The sequence below is a fragment of the Macrobrachium rosenbergii genome, chromosome 48, assembly GCF_040412425.1.
Source record: "Macrobrachium rosenbergii isolate ZJJX-2024 chromosome 48, ASM4041242v1, whole genome shotgun sequence".
Classification (NCBI taxonomy): Eukaryota; Metazoa; Arthropoda; class Malacostraca; order Decapoda; family Palaemonidae; genus Macrobrachium; species Macrobrachium rosenbergii.
In genome coordinates, this window is record NC_089788.1 from 7,960,853 (window position 1) to 7,983,859 (window position 23,007).

Here is a 23,007-nt window from a genome sequence, read left to right on the forward strand (position 1 = left end):
ATTCAGCAGAGAGGCAATTATGTAGTACTTTATTGTCTGTGCTGAGTCACAGCCGGCGACAGGGTCGGGTTGGAGAAGGGCACCAGGCTAGCAACTTCATGCACAAAAAACTTTCCGTGAGCATTATCATTACACATATGTTTATCAAAGGCCATTAACTCGTTAAGCAACCTCCAGCATAAAAGCAAAATATTTACAAATAATATCAAAGAAGCTAAGAATAGGGTTCATGTATTCAAAACTTCAGGGCTTTATTCATTCAAGCTACATATAGCCTCCATGACTGATTTTATGATTTTATGAAGTTTAGGCTATCTAGCCAAGCACTGTGGCACATTCAGAACTCAAGACAGTGAAAGGATTAAGTTGGAGTAGTTGGACAACAAGATACAGAGATCCAGATAATAAATAAATAAGAAATTAAGGCTAGCGATTGTACGGCAAGGCTGCGGAAAAGTTGCGGGATTGGATGTATAATAAAATGTTAAAACGTGGGTGCAGCAAGGGGCCGAGGGGACACCATGGACACTCTTCGGTAAAGCCTACAGTGCACCACACGTGATGTGCGCTGACGGCACTATCCCATATGGAGTAAGGCCTCTACGAAACTCTACAGTACTAACGCCTGATAGGACAATCTGTGGTGGGAGAAAAAGCTTAGATATCAGTGAATATAAACTTTTTTTTTTATTTCTTAAGTAACTCGTGTGGAAGAAAGTTTAAGAAGCCGGTAAACTTTATACAGCCTTCGAATTTTTTTCATGTCAAAATCATTCATCTTTTGCCAACTATATAATTATCTGAGTGGGAGTAGTATGCCAAGGTGAAACTATTTCAAAGTTGTAGTTGACCGTTATGGATTATGTAAATGGAAGTGTCCTATTTATTCAAAGTACTTTTGTAAGTCATTCAGCTCGATTTTACCGTTGTCATTGTGACCTACTTTAGTGCCAGCTGCAGGCACTCAGACATGAATGACTGCATGAACTTTCATTAGCACATGAGGTCTGACAAACATCGGTCTAAAGAGTATGGCCTACAGCTTGCAAACATATTAGCCTATATTGGGAGTCTGGTGCGGACTGCAATGGCGCACACTCGGGGCAAATAAACTTTCAAAATGGTGGCAGACACTTTTCCACAGATCGGGTGTTCAAACTGGAAGCGAATTTGGATGGTATTAAGAGACGACACCAATGCTACCAGCGTTGACGACATTTCCCGCTCGACGGCACACAGCTTCACTCGCAAAATGGAATTAGCTCACAGGAATGCGAAGGTAATTTATTCAGATGCCCCCACCCCCAACGACCCCTCTAATGTATCTTACAATGCGTCCAATCTTTGGCGCCTGAAACCTCTTCTTAAAAGCTTTTGCAATCAGATTTTTTGTGCACATTTATCAATTATGATATTAAATCATACTCGACTAAAAAAATGTCATAGTAAAGCAACAGAGTGGGTCGAATGCATTCTCGTTTTTCTCGTAAGAAGTTGAGACTGGTCTATAATTTTTCCCCATATGGTTGGTGATAACAGAACACATCCCAATGGTGCATGGAGCGCCTGGTGTTTAGCATTTGATTTATGTAACTGAAAGGCAAGATTGCAGAAAAGTTCTAGAACTTTCTGATCTTTTTCTATGAAGTAAGACCTCTTGTCATTAAGAGGAACTTTACTCGCTTCAGCGAAAGGAGAGAAACAATATCCGTTCCCTTATATACAGCAGCATAGCAAATATATGCGTGGTGTCAGTCTTAGCCTTTCATGACTGGGATAAATGAAAAATGTCCATCTCTTTGCAAATAAATTTCCAAAGCAAAGTTGATACAGTTGAATTCTTCATTAAGATATCAATCATCCTCTTTGCAGATTGATGACGTGATGAAAAAGATGGAATCTTATACAAAGTTCATCGTAGTGAGAAATCCCATCGAGCGACTAGTTTCAGCTTACCTTGACAAAATCCACTACCTACACGGCACGGCGCCTTTTCAAAAGCAAGTCCTCCCTTTCGTCAAAAAGCAAAGAGAAAGTGCTCAGCTTGCAGACATCACGCTGCAAGAATTTCTGAGCTTTACTTTCACACGTGAAGGCAAGTATAACGAGCATTGGATTTCATACGAAAGTTTGTGCCGCCCTTGCCAAGTCAACTATGACGTCATCCTCAAGCTTGAGTCTATTGACGAAGACGCAGAGAAGCTTCTTAGACGCATCGGGGCCCCGGCAAACTTGCACTACCCTAATCGTGAGAAAACAGTTACGACGTCTCTTGCCGAAAAATACACGAAAAATCTTAGTAGTGAACTTATAGATGGACTCATCAAAGAATTTGGGAGTGATTTCTTGCGTTTTGGGTATGATATGCCAGAGCGCCGAAAATGATGGATTTTAGAACATTGCACACTTCAGAGCTACTCATATGTTTTAAAAGAGTGACAAATATTACGTTCATGTTGATATTACTTATTCTATTACCTCTTTTCACCATGACAATAACGTAACCTCTCTTAGGCACTGAACTACCTTCAAGATATCTCAAATCAACAATCCTATGTAACCACAAAATACTCAAGATTTTTTCTCATAGTCCACAATGAAAATATACGCAAAGGAGGGAGGTGTTTAGCTTAATGCTCCTTTCACTAAAATGCTAATAAATCCATTTTTCTCTACCGCTGAGTCACTTGCGTCTTTGGTCGTTAGTAAAGAGTAAGAAAAATCTATAAAATTCTAACAATGGTATTAAGGTGGAGTCACTGAACAGGCTAAATTCTTCCCAAGATAAAGAAAAACCTAATTCATGGTGTCACCATCTGCTGAAGTACTGTTCATCTCACAACTCATCGTCATGATGAAAGTCAAACTTGGACGAGTATAGGCCTACGTAAACATGTCCATCGATAAGTGATCCCTATCGGATAAATACATGGTCTATGCTAGTCAGATTCGTCAGTCACTGGAAAAGATACTTGAACAGCATAAAAAAAAGATAAATGTATATTTTATGCATCGTATATCTTATACACATGCTATTTTCCATGAAGAGATAATCCAGGTCAGATGTCTTGTGAAAACAACATTTTGACTTGCACACTCCTTCTTTTGTAAAAAAAAAAAATAAAATAAAATAAAAAAAAAGTTTCAGTTGCTCCTTATAGGTGTCAACGGCCTTTATTAACTATTTAAAAAACTATCTGGTTAGTTGGAACTGGTCATGACAATATCCTTTGTATAATTATTTTTTTATTATTTTACGTTTAAACGTCGCATTTCTGTGGATAGTACGCTATCGATGATAGTGGCAAAATAATGTAAATTTTTTAAAGATTACGTGGATGATATACAGTTGGTTCCAGACCATACAAATGTATGTCAAGTTGTGGTTGTTACAGGTTAAGTGGGCCTTGCCCCAGCATGGGCACTTGGTCAAATTAAGACGGTCCACAGAGTTCTTATAGGCGCTCTCTGGACTGAACCTTAATCCTAACAGCACGTTTCCAAGACCACGAGAGACAGGTGGCCTTGATGTTTCCCGCCGGAGTGACTGGCAATCACCATCTAGGTGTTAAAGATCCATGGTGAATGAAGCTATAATCAGATTAAAACGTAAATTTTAAATACATACTCAGATTCAGTGGGAAAGGTGGTCGTTCAGACAGTCATCTGTTTATGATTATTTATGACAGGACAGCAATATATATATATATATATATATATATATATATATATATATATATATATATATATATATATATATATATATATATATAACGAACTCGAGAAGCAGTTTCTAGAGTGAATGCTACTTTGCCACTTTCCCAGTAAGGGATCCACTTCAATCAAAATTCATTTGGCATTATCGAGTTCCGTACTCTCGCTCAACGGACCTGAAACTACTTTGTGAAGAAGTGCTAAAGATTCCATGTCGGATTTGCCTGTCATTTGGCTTTACAAGTTTCCGGCGGGTATAATGTGTATGAGGCCCTTGAGATTGGTAAAGTGTGGTGTCAAAGGGAACTTCGTTCGACCAACAGAGCCGTGAAACTATACATCATAATGTGTATATATATACAGTATATATATATATATATATATATATATATATATATATATATATATATATATATATATATATATATATATAAGTGTCTGTGTGTGTAAAGCTTGATATTGATGAATAAAACGGTAGTAGTGAAGGTCTTGAGTAATTTTAATATCATAATTATTAAGACCACCTTCAGCATGACGGAGCAAATACGGAGTACTGGTACGTTAAAGATGCATATAAATAATTGCGTATTCACGAACAAAATATTAATGTACTGTAACTGTCCCGAATAAAAACCAAATTACTAGCTTACCGTGGCTACAGGGCACAATTACTATACCGCATTCAAATCAACAAGAAATATAAGTCAGTGAGTGGAAAGATCGCGCTCATTACTGAACTTCATTGGCTCTCTATTAAATCAAGATCTGAATATCGGCTTATAAAATGCATTTTGATATACATATATCGCAATGAAGAACGTGAAACCGAAATATTCGAACGAATCAAAGGGAGGAGTTCAAGGAAAAAGTGAAGGAAAAGTCTCTTGAAAAATAGTCATGGGATAGTAGAGCTAGCTGTTCAAGTCAAAATATTCTATGAATGACCTATAAAAGCGGGCACACCATTATCGATAGTAAATTAGAAGCTTTTTATTGATGGAGGATGACTTTCATGCATCATATGTACGAGAAATAACCCCCTGCTGCAGCAACACCGAACTCCTACATGAATTTGGACGATGATGATGGTGATGAAAATAAAATAATAAAGGATTTATGTTTATATTTAATATAATTGCACTCGTATTTAATATAATTTTAATATTTATACTCTAGCTGCATGGATGTTGCGCTTTGATTATTTAAAAAAAATTAATAAACGCCACACGTGTAGGCCTATGGCACCCCGGAAATTATCCTGGCCATGTCCCAGCACTTACCCTTGCTTGCAAACATCCTAAAAGTGTATTCAAGTGTTTAAGACAGAAAGAGGCTTAGTGAAGACATATGAATTATGCATAACCAACAAAGACAAGCACCGCCGGCGGCTAGGCGTCGGTGGTACGTAATGGCCACCGGTGGTACGTATCAGCCGATGCGAGGAACGAAACCATTTAAACACCTAAGGTGGATGGAGTTCCGTGTCCTGATCAGAAAGAGACGTCAGTTTGAGTTCTGCCTTCAAAAATAAGCCATTTTCCGAACATTGAAGGTTAGGAGATGCATGTAATAACGTTTTCTTAGTGTTAATAGGCCTAGGCCCTTTAACGGGTAGCCCTAGGCCTATACTAAGTTAAGGCTAAAGGTCCACTTAGAGACGGTCAGTTCTGAACGTATATATATGGCGGGCTATTGTAATTAGGCCTATAAAATGGCCGAAGTAGCTTATACAAGAGTTTCAGCATAATTCATGAGCTTTGCTTAGGCCTAACTCCATAGATGTAGTTTGTCATAGCATAGGCCAGGCTAGGCTAATTAGGCTTAGGCCTCATGCATAGGCCTATATCAGCCATCCATGTCTCTGCAATAGGCCTAGTGTGCGGTAGTCTGTAATAAGGTAGAACTAAGCATTAGCTGCGCATTGGGTATTTCTTTTAAAATTGATTTTTCCTATAGTATTTTGGGTAGATCTAAGTAGTAGCTCTGCGGCGGCGATTTCCTTCTGACTAGACTTTTTCTACAGTTTTTGGTTGCTAATTATGGATTTACCTTCAATTTTTGTCGCACGAATGTAATTAACCTGTAGTTGGTAATTCCAAGCCGGCTGTCCGCGGTGAGCTAGACTATGTCAGTTGACGTTTCTCTATCTTATTTGACTTGCTTTACAAGAATTTAAAGTAATATTTTGTTGGCCAGCTGTAATTAAACTGTAATTGACCTCTGAAGACTACACGACTTGAATTACCTAACGCGGGGTAGGTCTAAGCCGGCATTCCGCGGCGAGCCCACCACCCCCCTCCGTAGCTAATACGGTAAAATTGAAACCAGTAAACACCCCTACGGTACGTTAGGTTGGTATTTCTAGAGGTGTTTACTGGTTACAATTTTGCTGTATTAGCTATGGAGAGGGGTGGGGGGCTCGCCGGCTTAGAATTACCCTGTAATTAACCCCTGAAGTCCATCCAACAAGGGGGTTTCCATACGCGATCTTCACGAGACAGAGCACGGGTATATACGTCTGTTTCGAACGGTTCATATCCCGTCCAGCAAGTGCAGTAACTTGTTAATGTATGGGTACCACCCCCCCCCCCAGCCAGTACTAAACACGGCGAAGGGACATTCCATTTGGCCGACAACAAACAAATGCACTGCCAGTATCAGAAGCCTTAAAAGTGTAGAAAAAACCAGTTTCCAAGGTAAAAACAGGCACGGAGCTAATACTTAGAATTATCGTACTTTGGTTGCTTATCAAGAATTTACTATTATTTTTTGTCGTTCGACTGTAATTAACCTGCAGTTAACCTCAGAACCTATTGTGTTTTTGTATGCGGGGCATCCGGGAATGCTATCGCACATGCAGTGTTATAGGGGAACTTTTGGTAAAAAGTGGTTTCCTTTTTATGGGGGGTTGGTCTGGGGTGTCCCCCCCCAGCCAAGTAACACTACCTACTAGGTTACGTTAGGTTAGTTGTACATTAGGTTAGTATGGTTCCTTTCATAGTAGATTTCCTTAGCCAATCCTTTCTTGAACATATGGCTCCCTTATGACTGTTTTTGAATGAATAAACAAAAGATAAAAGTACTAAATTTAGGGCTTACTGAAAATGTTGCAGTAATAATGTTTAGCATCTTACGAGACCGAAACACCTTAACCATACTTAAAAGCCTGTGACACAAGGATACACCGTAACTTAACCTAAGTTGAGACATAATGTTCAATGTAACTGGATCAGCAATCAGAGGAGGAAGGTTTGCTCTAGATTTGTAATGTTTAGTATGACATATTTGTTCCCACAGAAATACAAACCCGAGTTTTCTGGATAGAAGTATTTCATTAGGAATCGGGTAACAAGGTAGTTAACTGGTGGTTAAGGGGTGGGGGAACCCCATCATCCACCTGATGTCATCAACCACTTTTTCTTCGGCTGCTGTCTAGTGTGGATGTCTTCTCGTGTTCCCTGCTAGGCTAAGGTTGAACTTTCTTTTTCAATAAAGAATGAATGGAAATCTTTGTACAGTAACATTACAAGGGACGTAACCCCATGTGTGAGTGTCCTCTTGCAGAAGACCCACATCATTTTGGTTTAACCTATATAGGGGTAGGCTTTGCACGCCTGTATTCCTTGTAAGGAGTGTGCAAAGTGGTCACATTTGCAATGGTAAAGGTAGGTTTGTAAAAGAAAGAGGGATAAGAAGTATTTGCCAGCTTCCTTTGGAGGGAAAATACCCCTGGTGACACTGCTGAATTCTTGGTTCCTTTCTTCCCTCCCCTCCCCTCTTGCACTGCTCCCTCCTCTTTCTGCACATACTGCTCTCTCTCTCAGTCCAGGGAGGGTACTTGTGGGAAGGTGTGCAACCCCCACATGTTCTCTTCTAGTGACGATTATGTGCTTGGGCTGGGCTCTTCCTTGGTGAGACCCTGACCCATGTCGAAGTCTTGTAGTACTGTGCTTCTGCTGATACTCTTCTGTTCTAGGTATGTCATCATTAGTAGACTACCTGAGTAAGAAATTACCTTCCTCAATCGCTTAGCTGTGGCTGCTGCTACTGCTACTTCCACTAAGGAAATCAACTTAATTGATTATCCCATAGCAGCTCTACATCCCATGGGAGATGCCTGAGCAGTATCAACTGTGGCGCCTTCAGTGACGATGCCATACCTTGTCTTGACTAGCTCTGTAAGGCACAAGCCATGCCATCAAGCAGCCAGCAAGATACATTCCAGGAGTGAAGAATGTTTTGGCATACCAACTCAGCTGCTAACGGGAGGTAGTAGGGACAAGTAGTCCTTACTCCTTCATGGGGATATGGCTTTTTGAGCTCTCAGAACCACTAGTAATTGACCTGTTTGCCCTACAACCAAATAGGGAGTTCCCAGTGTTCTGTTCTCTGTAGCCTAACTCAGGCTCTGTTTAAGCCCTTGAGGCAGGCCTCACACTGAGATCTCATTCACAAGACAGTCTTCCTTGAAGAAGTGAGGAGGGTAGGAATCACTTTTGTGTTCATTGGTTAGTCAGTTCTGACAAGAGATAGGAGACCCTTTGTTTCCCTCTACCTGGGAACTTACTGGTGATCCAGACGAGGGGCTTCTATGTCTGATGTGAACAATGGTTGCTACCTAATTAGGACCCAGCCTCTTAGGCCAGAATGTGGGTATGTCTTTCTAGTACCAGCACAAGGAGGTGGTGTCTAGGAACACCCTTTTCTTTATAGTTATGTCATGTATGAGATGAGCTTACAACACTCCAACAAGGAGACAGTCTTACAGTTTGAGCTAAAACTCACAAAATCAGCAGCCATGGACTTTCCCTGGCATTCCAGAGGAACTTTTTAGTAATTGGGTGATGAGGGCAGGTGTTTGAAGCATCAGACCACCTTTACGTAATCCTACCTAAGGGCCTTCACCCGCAGGATCCCAGACTCCCTTTCTCTGGGACCTTTTGGTGGCTGCTCTGCAGGTTGTGTAAGCAAGCAGCTCTTTTAGGACAGGCAGTATCTCATGTAAGACTGGAGTTGAATGGTACTGTAGTTGGCATCTATCCACTCTTCCTTCTTCGTCACTCTGTGAGACAGCAGCTTGGCCCGAGTACATGCTGTTTCTGTGGATAAGGTGTGATTCCCTCTGCTCTTCCTCTTAACAATGTTGGGGGAATGGTAGAAGACCGTTATTCTGAACCCATCAGTCATTCTAGCCAGATGTAACTGCCTTCCAACTTATGCAGTTCTTATTGGGGTGGCACATTGTTCTCAAATTTGCCTTTCATTCCCTTTCTTGAGCAATGTTCTAGACACCCTCACTCTGTCTCAGGGCCCTACCACTCTGGCTTCCCTATGCCAAACCGAGTAGGAGATTACAGGAGTCATGGTTCCCCTTTGTAACTTGGATCATAACATCCAGGTTTTTAACTGCAGTCAGTTGACAGAGATTACATGTCACCCTGGGAGTTGGTATCTTAAATACATAGCAATGGTTTATATTTCCTTAGAAACAAGTAACAAATTTTAAAGAAATTTGTGTGGCATGACTGGACAGAGTGCCCATCCTAAAAGGAATGTTTTCCCTTGTATTTAATTTTTCTTAACATCTCAGAAAGGTAACTGAATATTTCAGTATCACATTATGTATCTACAGATGACTGCATATATTGCTTGAAAATGTTGTTTATAGAAAACCATTTTATCTACCATTGTTTACTTCAGGCCAAATTCCTCCCCAGTATGGCAATGCTTGACATGTTGCAAACCTTGTGATGAGTGTGATAAGTATGTGTAGGTAAAACAGTTGACTTTGAACAAAAAAGGTGACCATAACTATTCAATTAGAGCAGATCACAATAGTGCTATATGTCTTCACATACAACAGTATAACCACAGATTCAGTGTTCCTGATGCAACAAAAGTAACTCGTATAGAGAACACTAAACAAAAATTATAAAATATTAATGAATGTTGTTTTAAATACACATTGCACTTAGGTCAGTAAGTTGTTCATGCATGTAAATAAACCTCCTGATGATATTTAACCACTTTGAAGATGGGCATAATTAATTTTACTTTCGACACCCATGCTAATTTATATTTCTTTTGTAAGGAATTTTGTTCTTTGGTAATTAATTGTTGCATTTGTAAGTTTTATTTATCATTTCTTTTTTCACTTCAGCTGTGGCATTTTAGCCAATTGTACATTCTGATAGACCTCAATAAGTTTTGTCAGCAATTTTTGGGGTCTTTACATGCGTATTCTTCAGACATGGGAAATGTGTTAGGGTATTTGATAATCTTGTTTTATCAAGGAAATGTTAAGCCGAAGCCTCATAAAATGTGCTCAGCTAATAATTGTACCCTTTTTAGGTGTTTTCCAATGTGGTGATCACCAAGAAGAGAGTTGCACATATGGAGGAACCTTCCATGAAGTCAGGGTGTGCAACAGCACCTGTGGCAGAGCCTTTTGTAAAGTGTAATCCCATCCTGGCACCTGTGGAGGAGCCTTCCATGAGTTCATTGTGTGTAACAGCACCTGGGGAAAAGTCTTCCATGAAATCAGTGTGTTTAGCACCACCCGTAGAAGAAATATTTATAAAGTCTGAGTGCATACTAACACCTGAGGAGGAGCCCTCCATGACATCTGATTGTGAAACAACATCTGTGGCAGAGCCTATTATAAAGTCTGAGTGCATACCAACACCTCTGGAGGAGTCTCCCACAAAGTCTGAGGGTGTACCATCACCTGTGGCAGAGCCTTTCGTTAAGTCCGAGTGTGAAGAAGAGGCTGAGGAGAAGCCTTCTGTGGAATTTGAGTGTATATCATCATCACCTGTAACAGAGCCCTCCATGAAGTCCGATTGTGCACCAGCACCTGAGGCAGAGCCTTTGGATAATTTAGAAAGCTTACCAGTGGAGGTCCTCCTTGATATCCCAACAACGTATCAACTGATTGAGGGAGGTAATAAAAAAGGTGGTCAACTGCTAGTTGATTCGGTAGGGTATACCTACTCGAAGAAGCGTGTGAGCAGTGTTTCAATCATGTGGTCCTGCAGGACAGGCAAGAAGTGCCAAGCTACTGTCCGACAGCCCATAGGGACACAAGAATTTATTCGCGGGCCAAAGCCACACAACCACTCAAGTATTCCTGGTGCAGCTATCAAGAGTAAGATCCGGGCACAGGTAAGGGCAGCAGCAAGACAAGACTTGTTTTCATACAGCTCAACAATTGTCAGTAAGGTGCTGGAAACTGTGGATTTTACAGACGTTGATACATGTACTGAGCTGCCCAATAGAGGAGCCCTCCTGCGCCAGGCAAATCGCGCCCGGGAGAATCTTCGCCCCAAGCATCCTAGTGATTTAGACTTTACTCTAGATGTCCATGCAATTCCTTATGACTTCTTCCAAAAGGACATCTGGCACAAAGGACAGCGCCACATAATCCTGGCCACACAATTCCAGCTTGATTGCCTCTCTAAGGCAAAGATGTGGTTCCTGGACAGTTCATCTAGAGCTGCACAGGAACCATTCAAGCAGTTGTTTAGCATCCACACGTTTATGAAGAGCGAATCAGTTTTCAGTCAAGTCCCACTTTGCTTTGTATATATGTCAAGAAGAAAGGAAGCTGACTATGAAGTCGTGATAAGAGAAATAATTTCGCTTATTCCTTCCAACCTGGCTGTCAAGGAAGTTGTTCTTGACTTCAAGAAATCAATGTGGTTGGGTGTTCAGAGTACTCTACCAGCAGTCTCAGTCCAAGGTTGCTGGTTCCGCTGGACACAAGCTGTTTTTGAGAGAGTGAAGAAGTACGGGTTGCAAACAGCCTATATCCATCAACCACCCGTGCGAGATTTAATCCGACTACTTATGGCCCTGCCAAATCTTCCTGCCTCACATATTCCTATTGCTTTCAACCAGCTGAAGAAAAAATGCCGCACAGACAACTTGGAATTGAATAGACTTTTCAATTACTTTGAGAATACATGGCTAGTAGAAGAGTCCCGCCTGCCTCATCTTTGGTCAACGTTTTACAAAGCCGTACGCTCATACAACGATGCAGATGGTTGGCTTGACACTCTCTACCAGAATGTCAAGTCAAATACACTCAACATGTATAGGCTTTTCTCAATGCTGCATGATGAAGCAGAGAAATTGCCACGGCAGGTAAACCTTGTAGAACAGGAGGAATTGCAGTCCTACCAGTCAAAACAAACTATGCATAAACAGTTTGCTCTAGAGCAGTTGTGGACCCAGTTTGAAGATGAACATAGAACCATGAGTTTACACAAGTACCTACGTCAGTGTTCAGAGTTATGTGACCATCCTGAAGACACGTGAAGCACTGAATGACATTTCAGAAGAAACAGAAGCTGTGATGCCACCACTTGAAGGAACCTGTTCATGAAGAGCATAGTATGTTCTAGAGCAGTTTTGACCAAGGTGAAAACAGTGGCAAGAGTATTGTACACTGAGGTCCATTTGTTACTGTTGTACAGTAGTCTTTGCCACCACTCTGAAGAGACGTGAAAACTGTTTACAATAAGAATATTGTATCAACTGTACTATGAATATTTCTTAATCGGTATCTACTGTAATTAATATACAGGATGGCTGTATTTGTCAATTCATTCTCTGAACTTGGAAAGAATTTGGGAACAAGCTCTGGAGCTACTTCATATGTTTGGATTTAGAGTAGAGCATAATGAAATTAACTAAGATGTTTTGGACAATCAGATTTAAAATAATGCACAGCCATCATAGAAGCCACATGCTCCTGAGAAATCTTAAAATTTTTTTTATTGTTCTGTTAATATTCTCCCACTATGGTAGTTGTTGCTCTTAGGAAGTACATTTGGTAAGATGGCCAGGAAGTACATTGAGTAGTAAGTGCATTGCACAAAGAACGATAGGAAGTCAGTTTCCTTACTAAGTAAACTTCCCAGATTAGTACTATGTAATATACTTTTTCTTTTATTTTTAGGGCCTGTATTTTATATTATAATTATTGAGAGAAAGAATTAAACAACTACTGTATTCAAGTTGGTCAGAAGAGTCATAAAAGTTTGTTAACTTGAACTTGAAGTCCGTGCAAAAATTAAGCGAGGACCAACCTGAGTTCTCAGTAAAAGCATTGGACAAGCTTTTTTTCCACCCTAACTCTTATTTTTCTCTTTAGTGACTACTCTATTGTTGCTTTGTTTATGTTGTGAGTAATATGAACATAATTTATATCACTGTATTATTATTCATAACAACAACACATTATTGTATAATTGACCTCACAGGGGTATACCAATTACAGCGTGGTGTACATGACACGTGGTAGATAGTACTAAATGTTATTTGCAATTTTTCCCTTCATCTGTTCCCTATGGTTTCTTCTCACATAGCTGCCGAACTTTGTGAACTTGTCTTTGTTCCATTTTCATGTCTCATTCAAGAATAAATACTGCAAATCTCAAGCTTAGATTTAGCAGTGTCATTAGATAATTTCTGTACTATGTAGTAATGATGATAAGTCTGTAAATGTAACAATAATATGATTACATATATGGTAAACTTCAAAGAAGAGAAGAACATTAAAGCAGTCGACACCCCAAAAATTTGTTAAAGTTTGACCTGTGATGCTTTTTTCATTTCTTCTCTTAGATTCAAGGGTAACTCAAACTTGCCCTGCCAGATGAAAATGAAGCGGATGCCATGCTGTATTTTGACCAAAAAATGCAATTTCCTATGAGTATATCAGTGATAGACTATTATCATAAAAAATTTAAATCAGTCTTGTAGAGATAGAGATATCACTTCTGTGTTCTCTTCAGTTATTTATATACAGTAGTGTGTTATGATATTATTATTATTATTGTTATTATTATTATTATTATTATTATTATTATTATTATTATTATTATTATTATTATGGTATTTTTTGCTCAGTCATTGCTTTAGAATATCTAAAGTATCTCCAGTATGCTAAGTGCTCATGTGAAATAGCTGAGGTATGTATGTTGTATATCTAAATTTGGTACTAAAAAGAGCTTTATGTATGGTATTGTAGGTAAATGACCATCTAAATATCAAATCTACATGGAAAATTACTTGTCAGGAAATGGAGCCTTTTGAAAAGTATTTTTATAGAGATACTGTGCAGTATTATATTTTCAGTAAAAATTGTGCAGTTTGTACCATACCATTGTATGAGTATTCATTCATTGAATATATATATAGAGAGAAAGTATACAGTACAGTACAACTATTGATTACTTAAAATATGGGACTCATGCACTATTGCTCCCATGTGCATTCTACTTTGTTTTTTTGGCATTTTTGTGAGCATGGTATCAAGCAAGGTGTACCGACACTGTTGATACACGGTTAATAATACGTGTAGGTTATTGGCAGACACAGGATTACTAGACATGTATGTAAACTGCAATTTTATCAGTTTTGAAGAATGTTATTTTGTATATTTTGCATTACAGAAATACATCCGTTGCAGATGAAAGTAATGTAATTCTCCACAAAAACAAGTATCAAGGTATTTTTAAATCATTTGTAATTCTATTACCTGTTTCTTTTTTTATATTCGTAAAATTAGCCCAGTTGTATAAGATGTTTAATTTTTGAGGTACAGTACACATAACAAGAAGGATTGTATAAAATCATAGTGTGTGATGTTTATTAGTAGTTTAATAAGCATGTAAAAGATTTGTCTTCACAATAATTAATAACAACGTTACAAAAATACCATCCATCCACGCATTTGTAGACTATTTTGTTGGTGTTTGGAGAATAGTTGTATTAGCATTATTATGAGTTAGGTTTCTTTTTTAGCATTATGATGTATGAACTAATACAAAATTCATGTCAATATTTTAGGGTTTGTTAAATTTTACCAATATGTAATATCAGTTTTTGTTTTGGAAGAATCATTATATTGTGATGTGAGAATTGTTTCTCTTTGCTAATTGTGCTTATTTGAAATGTATGTGGTTACTCTGATGGTTGATTGAGAGGTAAGAGACCTTTCATATGGTGGCTTTTTTTTTTTTTTTTTTTTTCATATGATTTTTTCAAATGAGCATGCATTTTCTTGAATACAGTGGATGTGTACATTTATTGTTTATTTTTATATTGAAAAGACTTTTTTTAAGAAAAAAATAGTTGAGAAAAGGGAAAGTCATAAACAAAATGGATCATTAAAAGATTGAAAAGAAATGTACGTGAGAATAGTTCACTGAGAAGCATACACTTTAAACCTTAATTATTACAAGTAATTGTGACACTATCTTCTTTTTCAACATTTCACTTCTTTGATGGTATGGTAGTTTGAGTCTTTCACTGTTCTGTCTCTTATCACTTGCATCAGTTCTCTTGCTGTTGTGTCTGCGTACTCTGTCTATATACTTCTGTCTCCTTTCCATCCTTATTCCATAGTTTTTCCAGCCAAACGTAAACTCCAAAATTTTTTCAGCATATTTCAGATATGGAAGTTGTCTTCTCATAATTGAAAAGTTTTCCATCTTGTCCATTTTTTATGAGAATTCTCTCATTTGTTGTTTTTTTCATCCTTGATATACTTGGAGTAGGCTTGCTCTCATTCTCACTGCATCCAGTCTCTTGCCAATCATCTGTATTTCATGTTTAAAGCAAAATTTATCAGACTTGTATTTTTATCATTTTTTCAGTACGGTACATTACATTCTGATATATTGATAAATTTTCAGTGTCATTAAATATTGTTGTGGCTTTCCCATTCGTACATTTTGATTCCTTATCACCGAGCATATTGAAAGGTTTCTAGCGACAGTACTTAGGTATGGAAACCTTGTCCATGTGTGTAATTTTTGTGTCGTCTATGCTGCATTTAATTTACATCTAATTTGTTTTTAGCCCTATATCATCATACATTGTGTCCTAGCAACATTGAAGATTGTCCTTTATTCTCAGTGATCTTAATTATGTATTGCCTTTAATATCTTACGCAGCTTATCTAATGAATTAGCAATCAGTAAGTGTAAGTTGACGTTTCTAATTTTATGGCCAATCCTATGAGTTTTTACTTTTTGTGTCTAGGTACACTTTCTCTTTATAACTGACTGTTCTAATTTTATTAAAATTCTGATCACTCACACCACTCACATCATGTGCTTCCTTTTGTGGCACCAATTAATATAGACTACCAAAATAACTTGTTTGCTTTCTTCATTATGAATTAAACATACGATGAAAAAACTATGCAAATACACACTGACAATTTTGTTTTATGAATGTGAAATATAGATGATTGGCAAGAGACAGGAAGCATCAGAAACGTGAGCGAGAATAATCCTAGTATGATTCATGGATCTCATGCAGCCTGTCTTAACCACCTTTCACTCTTACCAATTCTCTCTATTCTTTAATTGCCTCTGCTGCCTTCAATTACAAGGTTTCTGTCTTTACCAACTACCCTTGTTCTTCCCAGCATTTTTATTACTTCCTTGATTTTCTGTATCAAAACCTATTTCTTAGCCAATGGAACATAAAAAGATCCTTTTACATTTCTGTTGTTCTGTAATAGCATTAGCATTCTTAGTACAAATAGCAGTTGTTGTACCCTTTTATTCCATGAACCGTAATTCCTTTTCCCCTGCTTAAGTTGTTCCCTTCAGCCGTTCCTTCATTACTTTTAAGATTTGAATATGTTTGTCGGTAGCCTGTGTTTACAGCATTTTTATTACCACAGTTATGAGGGTGTAGTTCTGTTAAAGATTTTGTATACTGTATACGTGTGAGGTGAAGAAGAACACAAAAGTGAGTGGGATGCAGTAGATATTACAGAAGAGAATTATTACAAGTACTATAGAATCATAGAAATTAGAGACATGCAAGAATGAAATGAGTAGCAGAAGGGAATCTATAAGAATACACAAGAGAAAGAATATTATTTTCAAGATTAAACAGGAAAGAAAACAAGAAAAGAATAGAAAGAAGTAAATTGAAGGGAAAAAAAAAAGGGGTATAGGCACTAATCAAGAAAGGCCTGATGAACTTTGAAAAAGAAATTAAAGTGATTTAAAGTTGGTAGGCTGAATTAGCTTTAGGAAAGTGTCATCAAGAAAACCAGTCAACATGGCTTTATGTCACGAAGGTCTTGCTTGAAATAGAGTGAATTTGACAGATAACATCTTGTATGAACTTCCAGAGATTAATCAGAGTAATACATTTAGTACTGCATTTTAATATTTGAGATATTTATCTCCAAGTGGATTTTCATGTTTCTACCAGGCACTATGGCAATGTAAAACAAGAAATTTCTACCATATCATGAATGTGAAGATTATTTTAGAATATGGCTATTTCCACAAATGAGTACTATACTGTATGTCTTTGCCCAGATGAACAAAGTATTCCATAGTGTCTTACTGTACATGGAGCAGTCGCCTTCCAGTCCTGCTGTTGAGCACTGCTGTTGCATCAGAAGTTGGAGTGGATGCCAGCTACTACTGTTCCTCACTTAACTAATGGTAACTAGTTTACTCTGCATTATGACTTAGACTTTTGAGACTTTTAACTTTGGCATTCCTCTTTTCATTTGCTCAGTAATTCAGTCTTATGGACATTTTGATTTGTATAAAGTGAAGGAAAGCAGAATTATGTCTGACATTGTAATGGAAATGTGTTTGGAATTTGTTTTTATCACCAGCAGATATGAATTTGTACTAAGAGATTTCAAGATTTTTTTTCTTTGCCAGGAAATAATCTCATTGAGGTTCAAGTTAATCATGGGACAGTCTCTTGTCAAAACTACAAAGGGAGAAGCTCGAATTAGTACAGGAACGGGAAATGAAGCCAAAGTTGAAATGGAAGAAGTCATCCACAGAGTTGTTACTGTATTTCAGGTGAGAAGTGAGAAGGTTTGATCAATGAAATGTATTGAAGATGTAGGTCTCCCAGTGAAGTTGGAAGGAGGCTTTGCATTCGCCTGTATGTGCATGTGTTAGCAGCGAATTTGGAGAACTAGTGAATAGAACTGAATTAAGCTTGTCAAACATATTCACAGAGTAACAATCAGATTTTTTGGTAAGGACAGTTGTGTTACCCTGGTAATCTTGACTGAGCAGATTTCTCCCAAAAATTAATCATCCCTTGAAGTATATAATGACTATACTGGGTCTGCCAAGTTTCATTAATTCTGTTCACGTGTTTTTGGTTACATTTTGGATTTAGATTAGTTTATTATCAGGTGTTTTTCCATTTTTGATCAAGGGATTTGAAATTGTGAATTTAACAATGCAACATTTTATCTACAATGGTATCTAACAGAGCTTTCTGTCTTAAGTCTAGCTGAAGGTCTAAGCTGGTACCTAGATCATTGTTGTAATAACATCCTTGATGCAAAAATAATTGTACTTTGGGAAAGACAGCAACAACAGCGATTGTATATAACAGGTTTTCCACTCTTTGACAAATCAAGAGTATTCATACCTTAATTCCATAGTAATATTATTCCTGGTGTTTATTTGATGTTGTAAGATTGTTCTGCCATACAAAATTTGTGTAATCTTTCATTTTCCGAGTTTTATCTACTACTGTAAAGTTCTGTTTCTCATATTCTTGATTCTCAAAGAGTTGATAAGCTGTTGTAGTAGAATTATACTGTGATGACTTTGCGCACCCAGATGTTGGTAGCAAGGAAAAGCTCCCTCAAATGAGGATTACGTTTTCAATCTGAGTTTAAATGAGATGAAAGAATCTCTTATGGTAGATTGTTCATTTACTTGAAAGTAATTTTCCATTGTTAACACTATTTCTTTTTCCCTCGTTGACAGGACCTGGAAGAGGCTCTTGAGCAACTCACAGTAGTGGTTCCCTTCAGTCTGTCCTGTTTGAGAGGAGTAAAAACAGGAATTGGTTGTCTAAAGATATTTTGAGTACACAACTACTGTTACACTTTAACCACAAGCATTCTCTAAGCCACTGATAAAAGCATGTAAATATAGTGGTATATATATGGTAAAATAGTTTACTGATATTTTAGTTGAATTTTGATTGGGTGGCTGCAGTTGAGTCCTGTCAAGGGGTGCTGGCCTGAGAAGTAGGGAGTACCCGGTACGGCTGGTATTTCTTGCATGCTGATTGGTTATAGCATCAGCCCAGGGTAGTGTTCCTTTTTGCCCGAATTAAATTACTCATTTTTTTTGTAGTGTTGGAATCTGTGGGTTTGTTGAGCTAATGGGGACCCTGTGGGGATTTTGTTGGAACCAGTGCCAAATCTTAGCTTAGGGGTATGAAGCAGAAAGAAATTGCTTTTGGTATTGAGTGTAGGTTACTCTCAGGCCCTCCAGTATTTTTACCCACGTTGCATCCAAGCACTAAATCCTTTAGTGATCTTTTGTTTATTGGTTCTGGAACTGTTTTGGCAGTCTTGGTGGAAGTAAATAATCTTTTCTAGACATCCTTGTAAAGGCTTACCCTCAAATTTGACAGCTATAATAGTAATCTACATGATGCCTCTTAAAATCACCATTCACACAGGTTCGTTATAATGAGGCCCTTTTATCTTATTACAGTTGTAGGTGATGAGCTTGATTTTATCAATAATTACTGTAGGGGCTGGCTTTTATTTAAATACTGTAATGTTATGGAAGGCCTTTTTGTCTTGTTAGTAGGAGGAGGACATGGTTATCTGAGCCATTGCTGACTAACACCTGCACTGCTCTGTCAATCTCTAAAGGCATAGACTGCCTTCTGGGAAAGTTTGTAGCACCTGAAATCATCGTCAGGCTAGGAAAGGGAAAGAACCATCAACACGTCTCATAAATGAAGTTTTGAAGATGGACAATATTGTGAAGGCTTCCAAGATGGATTGAAGTTCCTTCACATTGGGGAAGGTGTCATCGATGTACTTAACATAAATTTCAGGTGCCAGGAGACAATCGAAGACTCTTCCACAATGCCCACTGTAGCTGCATTCTTTCATTATTTGCTTAAAGAATGCCTGAGGTTAAAGCAAAATGTCACTTGGTTACTAAAACAACCAGTTCCTGTTTTTATCTTACCCGGAAGAAGACTTCTAGCCATCAATGCCTGCTGATCAAGTTATTGTAACTTTCCTGCAGCAAAAATAAAGAAGTCCAGGTATAACAAATTGAAAAATCTTTGTCAAAAGAAAATTATGTAAATTAGTTATTTTAGTGAATTAGCAATAACAGTAGTAGTAATAATACAGTAGTTACTTAGGGGATCTGTGTTTCTACACTTCTTTGTAGCTTCTTTCATAAGTATAATGAATGGTAAAAGGAGACTGTGCTGATTCATGATGGACATAAACATTTGTCAAACTATAAATGCTTGCCCTTTTTCTTCACTCTATTTCTTGTGTCTTGGTATAGTACCATCTCTGACCACTAATCTTTTTAGTACAGTACCCTTTTCGTTTGTATTGTCTGTTTAGTGACTAATCCTCATCGTCTGCAAAATTCCTTTGTATGAACCACAAATATGTTGTAAAACATTTTTGGTTGTTGTATATCTCCAATAGTTTCATCACTGTAACACTGATATATTTGTCACAAAATCAAACTGCCAATTGTAAAATTTACTAGTTCTTCTTCAACTTTTCTCTTTCACCTTCCAAACATTGATTCTGTCCCTCATCACCTACTCTTCTGTATTTTCACTGAATAGTGTGTCACATTTTCCATTTTATATTACTTATTGGTTCCTTTTTGTCATTTTGCATAATTTGTTTAACTCCCCACTGACCGATTTTTCAGCTGCTTACGTCAGATCACCTGTTATTCTTAATGGTTCTGGAAGCTTAGCATTTTTCATCATAAATGCCCTCAACTCTCAGAAAATTATTTTGAAGTTACTGAGTCTTGGTAGAGACAACAGAAGCTATTAAGTATTTTGTTGAGCAACATTGCTAACAGATCCAAGTGAAGGGAACCTTAATTGCCAAAGATTGCTGCAGAAAGTTGTTGTTTGTATTTACCAGGTATAAAACTTTTTAAAAGTATTTTTGTATACTGCTGTAGAAAGTATTTTATATATCATATCAAAATATATAATTTTCTTAAATTTAATTTGTCTAATTTCTCCATCAAAACAAAAACTAACATGCATAAGCAGACGTATATAAATAAAAATCATGTCTATTTAATATGAAATTTATCTGAATGATACAACAAAAAGATCTATATAGATTGACAAAAGGGAATTTTGGATATGTGCATATCTGTGTGACATTACCACTGAATACTATGCAAGTTATCTTTTTTCAACTTGAATGGTTGAAATGTAACATTGGGAAAAAATTTTGTCTGGTTAAAAAGTTCAAGGTTTCGTTTTGAAAATAAGTACATTACTCTCTGGCAACTTTGAAGTTATTAATGATGGTAAATAGCACCATGCTATTAGCTGTTGGAACGTAAGCTACAGCCTATGTGGCATGGAAGGTAAAGGAACCTACCATTTGGTCGAAATTTATCCAATAAGGTGCCCAAAGTTTATGCTAGTGATCGAAACACTCGAGATGCAATATTCTGTCTGTCATGATAATTATCCAGCATGACTGAACTTTAAACCGATTGTCAAGATGACTTCAGTATTTGCTATTTCTGTTAAAATATCAATTTCAAATTTATTGATGTCTTATTTTGCAAGGACAGATAGAATATCACACTCACTGTATTTGGTGTACAAAGAACTTCCAAAACTCATTTATCACTGCTGAATGGTTCATTTAAAGCTTCACTTTGGTGTCATTCTCAATCCAGCCCTACTGTTGACATTTAAGTGTGCTGAAACTACCGTGGTGTGAAACAAGCATATGACAGTGCTACCATCCCAGCAGCTGAAACAAAACAGCATGATTAAAGTGAAACGACTAGTTAACACATTACTTTTCTAAGAAAAAAAAGAATTAAAGTATTTGATAAAAGAGCACAATACTTTTCTAAGAAAAAAAAATTAAAGTACTGTATTTGATAAAAGAGCACAATTAGTGTTAGTGTTCCAAAATATTTAAAATTCCTGCTGATGACTGGATAAATTTCAGAGGACTTGCAATTAAAAAAATATTATTGGCACTCAACAAAGCAAAATCTGAGCTACAAGAAAAGGAAATTAACCTCATGAGAAGGAAATTATTAAAAAAAGCATTTTATTGTGATTATAATGAAGCAATAGAAAACAAAATTGCAGAACACAATGAGTAGGTCTAAGCATCTTGATAGACGAAACCGACATGTGCTGAAGTCACTCGCCTAAAACCATTAAATTTACACAGCAACCTGTTATCTGGTAATGCAAAAAACTGATTCACAAAACTTAACGCTTTAAAGATTTTTTTTTTTTTTTAGAGATATAAGGAAAAATAGTGAGCACCGGGAGAGGGGAAGGCTTCTTGGAATTGATGGAAATATGGACAAAACACTAGTGGCATCTATTTGGTGTCGAGGAACTCAAAAAGAAGATAACTATTTTCATTTCATAACGAGGTAACCAGTGTGTTGAACATGTAGCAACAGAAGTCATAAAGCACTTGAGTTGCAAACAGTTGTGTGTAATCACAAACACAATCACCGTAGACCTAAAATGTTGTATCTAATATCACAGGGAAGTTAAATAGTGGTATTTGGACGATGAATTTTTTTTTAAAAGGACACCTGCGGTGGTGCCCACCCCATAGGGAGGTAGGGCTGTCAGTGCACCTCACGGGTTGCACTATAGGCCTAGGCATTACTAAAGGTTCTTTGCAGCGTCCCTTCGGCCGCCTAGCTGCAACCCCGTTCATTCCTTTTACTGTATCTGCATTCATATTATCTTTCTTCCATCTTGCTATCCAATCTCTTCTAACAAATATTTCATACTGCAACTGCGAGGTTTTCCTCCTGTTACACCTTTCAAACTTTTCTGCTCTCAATTTCCCTTCCAGCGCTGAATGACCTCATAGGTCCCAGCGCTCGGCCTTTGGCCTAAACTCTTTGTTCCATTCCATTCCATTTGTTTGCCGAATACTAATGAGATTCATCACGTATATTCTGAAGTTCGCAATAGGAAAAAAACTTATCCCAGATATTTAGAGGACAAATGGAAACGCTCCTGATTAATCTCTACTCCTCACAAAGTCTGCATCAGCATTCAAAGAAGATTAAATCACCATACACAGTTTTTGGAAACCGCTCGATCAGCCAAGATGTCCGAATAATGTAATGCAAGATGGTTAACAAAATCCAGTCATACGGCATTACTCCATATGAAAAAAGGTTAATCTTTGACACCTCAACATTTGCAAGTTTCATGAACTTTTGTACACTATTATGT

The 23,007-nt window shown here is 37.5% G+C and overlaps 2 protein-coding genes across 4 annotated transcripts; both read left to right on the forward strand.

Annotated features, from left to right (window-relative positions):
* The first annotated feature begins 884 nt into the window (after positions 1 to 884).
* LOC136831220 (carbohydrate sulfotransferase 11-like) lies at positions 885 to 3,180 on the forward strand. The gene is made up of 2 exons (XM_067091237.1): positions 885 to 1,279; positions 1,873 to 3,180. The coding sequence occupies exons 1-2, from the start codon at positions 1,121 to 1,123 to the stop codon at positions 2,383 to 2,385; spliced, it is 672 nt and encodes a 223-aa protein (XP_066947338.1). The 5' UTR covers positions 885 to 1,120; the 3' UTR covers positions 2,386 to 3,180.
* Positions 3,181 to 4,391: 1,211 nt separating this feature from the next.
* On the forward strand, positions 4,392 to 20,760 carry LOC136831221 (uncharacterized). Of its 3 annotated transcripts, XM_067091239.1 has the most exons (5): positions 4,392 to 5,266; positions 10,066 to 14,230; positions 17,073 to 17,201; positions 17,430 to 17,576; positions 18,507 to 20,760. In XM_067091239.1, exon 2 carries the CDS (start codon positions 10,108 to 10,110, stop codon positions 12,031 to 12,033), a length of 1,926 nt encoding a protein of 641 aa, XP_066947340.1. In that variant the 5' UTR covers positions 4,392 to 5,266; positions 10,066 to 10,107; the 3' UTR covers positions 12,034 to 14,230; positions 17,073 to 17,201; positions 17,430 to 17,576; positions 18,507 to 20,760. The 3 variants fall into 3 exon arrangements, 2 of the variants coding, with proteins under 2 accessions (XP_066947340.1, XP_066947339.1); XM_067091238.1 differs by having other exon boundaries at positions 10,066 to 17,201; XR_010850798.1 differs by having other exon boundaries at positions 4,926 to 5,266; positions 14,175 to 17,201.
* Positions 20,761 to 23,007: the final 2,247 nt, after the last annotated feature.